General features: G+C 46.9%; 1 protein-coding gene across 1 annotated transcript in view; it reads left to right on the top strand.

Annotated features, from left to right (window-relative positions):
• Positions 1–8,056, top strand: part of WDR19 (WD repeat domain 19) — a 51,908-nt gene that overhangs the window by 15,588 nt on the left and 28,264 nt on the right. Inside the window, exons 7-13 of the mRNA XM_004681489.2 lie at positions 580–660; positions 1,732–1,844; positions 2,168–2,341; positions 5,151–5,221; positions 5,658–5,830; positions 5,915–6,029; positions 7,332–7,438. Of these exons, the coding sequence (XP_004681546.2) occupies positions 580–660; positions 1,732–1,844; positions 2,168–2,341; positions 5,151–5,221; positions 5,658–5,830; positions 5,915–6,029; positions 7,332–7,438 (834 nt within the window). The remainder of the gene's footprint in view (positions 1–579; positions 661–1,731; positions 1,845–2,167; positions 2,342–5,150; positions 5,222–5,657; positions 5,831–5,914; positions 6,030–7,331; positions 7,439–8,056) is intronic.

The raw sequence follows: 8,056 nt of genomic DNA, 5'->3' as shown, positions 1-8,056 counted from the left end.
GGGGCAGGCGGGAATCGAACTCATGCGGAAGTGGCTTTAGCTTCTCAGTGCAGTGCTTTAACCCGCTGCGCCACCAGGGAGGGCCGAGCTCATTTTTAACAGGGCTCATTTCTGGAAATTTTTTGCAGCCTGGGAAGAAGCTTTCAATTTGTTTTTAACAAACACATCAGAACATTTTAGGCCACTCAAAATATAAATACTAGCCTCAGATCATCATGAGCATAGAAGGGAAACTCTTTACTTGAACTTATCCTGCTTTTTTCTGATCGAGAGGTTTACCTAAGTCAGATGGGTTATTTCATTCTCTTTCCCAGCTGCTCTGGTCACGGCAGCATCCATTCCTGCATACATTGTGGTGGTGTTTGAACTCCGCTGTGGTCCCTGGAAATTTCCCATACCTTCTCCCAAGGTCATCTATCCATTTAACAAGATACAGGTTCTGTTTCATCCTGAATTTCTCAGTGTCTTGGGATTTTCAGCATGTAATAGAAATGGAATAAGAGCAAATCACTTGCTTTATTAACATTCAGGATGAATCTGCCTGTTTTATTCACGGTGACCCTTTTCTTACTTTCACAGACATCAGTGAGGTCGGAACCCAGCGACCTGCAGTTCTTTATGACAAAGACTGAGGACCGACCCTCCGCTGCCGATAGCATAGTAGGAATTTTAAGTCAAATCCATGCCCAGAGTGTGAATGGTGTGCTTGCAGAACATACTGTTTTCCTTTTCCTAGGACGGCTCAGAGTCTGTTGATAAATAAGTTACCGCCTGTCACTTCACAGGGCCACGGAAGCCCTCGCTTCTCAGGCCTGCCATGTGCTGCTGCGGCCGGCAGCCCAGTCCCCGGCTGAGAAGCTCCTGTCACGGCTGGCCTGGCCTGGCTCTTCTCATTTCATGGCAGCGAAAACAGTGGGGGGTGGGGGGGCTTTTTATAGATGTGCGTTTTTTTTTGTGTCTGTTTTTTTTTTTTTACTCTATCAAAGATAATGACTAGAACTCTGGAAATTTTAGTTCTTAACACCTCAGAGATGTTCTCCTGCCACAAGTGTAACATTCTGCAGTCAAGATGATTGTCACAAACATATGAATGTATTGAATGAAGTCATGTTTGTTTATTTCTTAAAAAGCTATACAGGTGATACTGAACACTGGCATCAGGGCCACTGGTCATGCCCATCACTGAGTCACTCCGCACGAGTGATGCCTCCCTTCTCTTCCCGACACAATGATCCTCTCCCCGAGACTCGCAGGGAAGCAGTGGCTTGTGGGAGTCACCGAGGGGAGACACCACACGGCCCTGCGAGTGATGGGAAATGTTGATATAAGGGGCAAACCGAGGACCCACGCTGGCATGAGCCCCTGACGCCACGTGGCTCAGCCTCGGAATGGCTTCTCACGACGGGAGACTCCGAGTCCAAGTATAAGTTCAGTTCCGTGGAACTTTGTCAGACGGACTTTCCCCATGCTGCACAGTATCTGAGGGCAGGTGGGGAGACTTTCACAATGTTGCGCCCACCTATTTTCCTATCCTCTAAAGGATCTATCAGAGCCTCACCATGACCATAAATGCAAATGTGGTTTCTTTAATTAGTGGCACTGTTCATCTCCCAGCTATGACAGGTGACACTTGTAAATTTGGCTCTTTGTTTTCAAAAGTCAGATTGAGGCTGTTTAGATTTACTTATCCATCTTTTCATGAATGCTAAAATTCATAATCTCTTCTGGCAGATAAGTGTTGTGATTGGCAAGAAAGCTTTGTTTCTTCTTAATCTGAGCGACCCAGAAAACCCAGTGGACCTGGAGTTTCAGCAGGGCTACGGCAGCATCGTCGGCTACACTTGGTGCGGATGGAAAGCTTATTCCCGCAGGCTGGCCTGCACCTCCCCGAACACTTGTAGTGAATTTCTCTGCATTTTTCTGTCTATACATAACTTTTGATTTATGTATTTTGATCTTATTTAGTATGTGAGACGGCCTGGCATATTTTCGGGCAATGAGGCCCTTGATAAATTATATCCTCCAGCTCCTTTGTTTTAAGGCACTTGCGTATTTATTGTGTTGCCACTGAGAGTTCATGCCCCACCCTTGTTTAAAGTGACATGGGTGTATGTTACATGTTTCAGCTTTCATCAGTCTCTCTTTACCGTGGCCTCTGTCTCTGTAGGTGTGGTGATGGCTATCTCATGGTTGGCTTTTCCCGTGGGATGATTGTGGTCGTTTCTGTTCACTCGCAAGAAATTGGAGAGGAGACATTTCAGACTCGAGACCACAGAGACAGCCTAACCGGGGTCGCGGTGTCACTGGCCCTTAACAAGGTGGCGACATGTGGTGATCAATGGTGAGTCGGGTGCAGGTTCCCAGGAAGGCTGTGGAAGGGGCAGCCAGAGGAGACCACGGCATGCTGGCAGTTAATGTAGCTCTGTCCTCGCTTTCCTTCACTTAGAACATGTTTGCGATTGAAATTGGCTGACTGCTTTACCGTTAAGTACTGAGGGCAAAGCCTAAAATACCAAATATGTACTAAATACAAAACCTAAAATAAAAGTATGCTTGAAAAAAACTTTTAAAATATTTATGCATACAGAACTGGGGTACAGGCCAGAGGTGTGGGGATGAGAGGATTCACCAGAGTGGAGAGGAGAACAGGCAGATCTACTGAAATGCACTGCTGAGGGGAGCAGCAGGCGGGTCAGGAGAGGTCTGCCGCGCCATGTGGGTCAGCTCCCTGGCTGGGGATCAAACTCGTGCTGAAGTGCTGTGGCCAGCTTCCCAGTACTGCGCTTCAACCCGTTGCACCGCCAGGGAGGGCCCTATGCTTGAAAAATCAATCCTGAAAAGAAAACGGGCATGTCAGGGCGGCATGAAGTAAACACACCCCAGCCTGTCTCCCACACTGACTGCAGCTACAAATCTGGGCAGGATCATAGAGCAACTACTTCAGGACTCTGAACAGTAAATAGCAGCAGGCAGACTGGAGAAGAGCAGCTTGAAGTGTCCCTGAACCAGTGGCGAGTCTCTCATTTGCCTTCAGACTCCCCCAGCCGGTGCTCCAGGCAGCCTGAAGTCACCTGCAGGCACCAGAACAGAGAGCCCACGGGGAGCCCTCTAGCTCTGGCCCAGTCACGGGAGAGAATTACTAGCTCTTAGCCTTGGGGAGGTTTCCCAACTTTCTTTACCGCCCCCCACCCCGGCTCTCATGCCCCAGCCAATGTGCCACCTCACATGGCAGTGGGCACCCACAGGCACACAAAATCTGATGGGGGGCACCCTTCCTCTCCTGTTAGCATTGAGACCCCCAAAGAGTGGTGCAGACCCCAGTTGCCTATTTTGCTGTGTCCTTGGTGCCCGATGGCAGGTGCATGCCCTGTTGTGGGAAGTACAAGGCCAGAGGCACAGATGTGAGCAGAGGATGTGCAGATGGGAGATGAGCACTGCAGAGATGTTCATTACTTAAGAGACACCTTACGTTGAAGGTATTAAATGTAAGTTAAAACCACAATGAGGCTTAGGGGTAAGCATCAGACTATCTCCAAGGCAGTCAGGGAGCTGACCCCCCGGCACAGCAGACCTCTCCTGTCTCGCCCGCTGCCCCCCTCAGCACTGTGTTTCAGTCAGTCCACCTGTTCTGCTCTCCACTGTGTCTCTGGTGAGCCCTCTCCCTCTCCAACCTCTGACCTACACCCCAGTTCTTCTAGACAAAAATAAATGCTTAAAAAATGAGCATCACCAGCATCTGTCAGGACTGTAAGCGCTGTTGACAGTGAGGAGCCCTCAGACATTGTCGTAGGTAGAAAGACTGCCGCTGCTCTGAAGGGCAATTGGGCAGTTGCTTAAATTAGACAAGCAAGTGCCCTGTTGCCCTGCTGTGCTCCTGGTCATCTTCCCCAAGGAAAGGGAAACTTGGATTCGGACAAAAACCGAAGGATGAGTGTTTATAGCAGCTTTATTTGTAGTAGAAACGACCCAGATGTCCTTTAAGCGGTTGAATGGTTAAGCTGGCACATCCGTATCGTGGACTTAGGCTCAGCAATGCTAAGAAACAAATTATAGAGGTGCGCACAACTGGATGAATCTCCAGAGAATTGTACTCAGTGGGAAAAAATGTTCCAGAGGCTACATACGGTATGAATGCATTTATAGAACGTGCTTGAAACCATAACGCTGTAGAAATAAAGAGGAGATCTAGGCGCCAGTGGGTAGGGGTTGGGGCAGGCTGCGGAGGAGGGAGGGCGGTAAGTATGTTTCTGTGTCGATCACGGTTGTGGGTCTCCGGACTCTCACGCATGAGAAAATGCCATAGAACTACACAGATGCACGCCCATGCAGACATCGTGCATACGAGTAAAACGGGCGCACCTGCCTACGACTCAGATTGTGTCAAGGTCAGTATCAGATTAGGATGTTAGACGCTAGTTTTTCAAGATGTTACTATTGGGGAAAGGCAAAGGAAGCAAAATCCATTGTTTCTGACAGCGGTCTGTGAACCTACAGTGAAAAGGCAGTGCCCACAGCGAGGGGAAATGTGTAAGAGGGAGGGACGAAGGGAACAGAGGAAAGACAGCGGGTGGCCATCGCATCTCTTCTGCCCTGGCTTCCCGCCCGCATTCCATCGCAGGTCTCCCCGCTGCCTGGGAGCAGTGTGGTCTGTTTGAAACTATGTAGCAGGTTATTTGGGGGGTCTAGAAGCTCAAATTTTTCTTTTCATAAATAATTATGTCCCCAAACTCAAAATACCAAATCATCAAATTGGAACATTCTCCTTTTGGATCGTGGGGGAAGCCAGTACCTCTTTGTCGGGTGGGAGGTGGTGAATGCACTGCCCTGAGCGGTGGCTGTAGCGGGAGACCTTTGCTGGGGGAAACCTGCCCGGGAGACTTTTTCTGTTCATTCTTTTTTCAAGTCAACTTAAACCTCCTGTTCCCGAGCTGTAGATCAGAGAATCAAGCTGGGCAAAGCCCTCCCTTCATCCTACCACAGGAAAATTTAAAAGACAAAGAATAATTTAATAGACATTCTAATATTTTCTTACCTCAACCAAGCAGCTCCTTGGTTTTTTTTGGAGACCATACCTGTTTCATTACTTATAAATGTGGACAAAACAATTTTAAGTAATGCTCCTCTTACACATATATGTATTTCCTTTTCAGCATTAAAATCCATGAATTGTCAGAATTAAAAGACATTTATGCCATAATCAACCTGGATGATGAAAATAAAGGTATTGGTTTTTCTAAAGCAGATTGACATTTTATTCTAATTTAGATTAATGTTTACTGTGTGATTTGCATTCATTGCACTATTTAGGGAACTAGCATTCCCCAAGATTGCTTACTTATTTTAGTAATTGTTGAGCTCTACACCTTGGCTACAAGGATATAAGTCCACATTGAGTCAAAGATTAATAGTGAATTTTATCCCAATTCCAACTGTAAAATCTGAAATCACAGGTACTTTCTCTCTGAACCCCTAGTGAGTGAATAGTACCCGTGTTCATATGCTGAAGTCCGTGGTGGGTTTCCTAGTCTAAATACTGTGTTAAAAAATATTAAGACATTTGCAAGATGTCATGCCTCTGGCCGCTAAAGTGAAAATCCTTGCCCGTCTGCTGTTAAGTGTATTTTTTTCCACTTATCTTGTTTCATTCCTTCTTTCAGGGTTGGGCTCCTTGTCCTGGACAGATGATGGCCAGCTGCTGGCCTTGTCCACCCCGAGGGGCTCTCTGCATATTTTCCTGACCAAGCTCCCCATCCTGGGGGATGCCTGTGGCACCAGGACTGCATACCTCACCTCCCTTCTTGAGGTCACCGTAGCCAACACCATTGAAGAAGTATGGGAACTCTGGTTTTTAAATTTCATGTCGTCACTCACAGTTTAGCAGTTGGTTTACTGCTGCCACTGTTCTGTTTCATAGGAGCTACCAATCTCAGTGTCTGTGGATGTGGAACCCAACTTCATAGCTGTGGGACTCTATCATCTGGCTGTGGGCATGAATAACCGAGCTTGGTTCTATGTCCTTGGAGAGAATGGCAAGTGGAAGCCAGAGGTTCCTCATGTCACATATAGTGTCTCGTATTCTATTGTTTTTTTTTTATGCATATAAGAACTGGGGTACAGGCCAGAGATACTAGGGGTTGGGTGACATGATGCCCCAGAGACAGAGTGGGGAACAGAACAGGTGGATCTACTGAAATACACTGCTGAGGGGAGCAGGGGTGGGTCAGGAGAGGTCTGCTGCGCCCTGTGGGTCACCTCCCTGACCAGGGGTTGAATTAGTGCATCAGTGGCTGCAGGCAGCTTCATAGTGCTGTGCTTTATAACCTGTTGCACCACCAGGGAGGGCCCAAATATCTCATTATTAGGAAGGATAGAACGTTTCTCTAAGGCCAAGTCTTTCACTGCTTTTCTTCATCAGAGATCTATCTTAACCTACAAGGTTTTGTCAGTCTCAAAAAATTTTGGGTGACATTTTATTCTTAGCCTCTGTGGTAAAGACAGCGTGGACCAGTGAGCAGAATATGAACTTTACAGTTAGAGAAACCCTGGACTCAAATCTCCCTCTGCCTCTGTTAGTGAGGTGACTATTTACACATTCTCAGAGTTTCAGTTTATCCACCTGGAGAATGAGTTTTCTTTCTGCTATTTATGGGGTGATAAGGAAAATGACATGACCTGAAGTGTGCGCTCTACTTTTCCATACTAAGCACTTGTCAGAGTAGTAGGAGCTGGATGAGTGGCGAGCCCACTGCTTTTATTCTTTGAGTAAGGACCTTCAGCATCTGAGCTCTCTCTCCTCTGGACCCTCTCCGTCCTCTCCTCCACTGATAAGTTTTCCCTCCTAGACCACACCTGAGAATCCTTTGTTTTCAATTACTTTGTTTTATGTGAACTATTAGTTGCTGATGGCAAATTGATGATCTAGAATTTTCTTTAGAGTGGCTAAAATAAGTCTTAGGTTCAGACTAACCTTGCAAAGGCAGGCATTTAAAAATCATTTGTAGCTTCCCCCCCAACCCCCCCAGGTGACACACCAGGTTAAGTGCAGCACTATGAAGCTAGCTGCAGCCTCTCCAGTGCAAGTTTGATCCCCGGACAGGGAGCTGACCCTCATGGTGCAGCAGACCTCTCCTGCTCCCCTCAGCAGTGTACTTTGTTGATCTGCCTGTTCTGCTCCCCACTCTGTCTGCTATTACCATTCTTCACCTCTGGTCTTTACCCCAGTTCTGTATACATAAATAAATAAATCTTTAAACATAAGTAAAATTCATTTGTAGATGTTTGTGAGATAATTTTATGTATATATCAATGTATACTTTTTTAAATTGGTACAGCTGTTAGAAAATTGAAAGATGTGGAGTATCTGGGGACAGTAGCCAGCGTTTGCCTTCATTCTGATTATGCTGCCGCGCTTTTTGAAGGCAAAGTCCAGTTACATCTGGTAAGTATGATTTTGGTGTCTCATTGGTCTGCTGAGCTAGTGACAATTTATTGACAATGAACAGCTTAATGCCTAATAAGTGTGGAGAACTTTGGACAGGAGGCAACGATGTACAGACTAGCTGGAAAGGCAGGATTAACAAAACTGTCTCATTCCCCATGAAGATGTTCAAAAATCTTTCTAATTCTGATCCCCAGAAACATGACAAAATATCACCTGTGCTATTCTCAGCGTTACATAGCAGTGCCAGAGGTAGAAAGGACCCTGTTGATCAGTTGCAGAGCAGAGGGAACTCCAATGAATTGTGGAAACCTGATGGAATGCAGCCCTCCAGGCTTCCTGGGGTGCACTGGCTTCTGCTGAACATGTTCCTTAAAGCTAACCCTGTTGCACTGGTCAAGACATGATGGCACCAGGAAGAAGGGGCTCCTAAGACAGGGCGTCCCACACCTGTTTCTTGGCTCCTCACATCTTGAAAGGCAAGGAAGGAGATGAACTCTTGGACAGGGCAGCCCCAGCCTCAAAGGCCATCCCCACCAGGGGGCGCCACCGGTGCCTGTTCACGGTGGTGGTCCTGGCCGTGCCTTTCTGAGTAAATGGTCTGTGGTTGCCTTGTGA

This window comes from Condylura cristata, unplaced genomic scaffold (genome assembly GCF_000260355.1).
Source record: "Condylura cristata isolate star-nosed mole 26May11 unplaced genomic scaffold, ConCri1.0 scaffold00012, whole genome shotgun sequence".
NCBI lineage: Eukaryota > Metazoa > Chordata > Mammalia > Eulipotyphla > Talpidae > Condylura > Condylura cristata.
The sequence above is the reverse complement of the archived record's forward strand: the minus strand, read 5'-3'. Positions and strand labels throughout refer to the sequence as shown.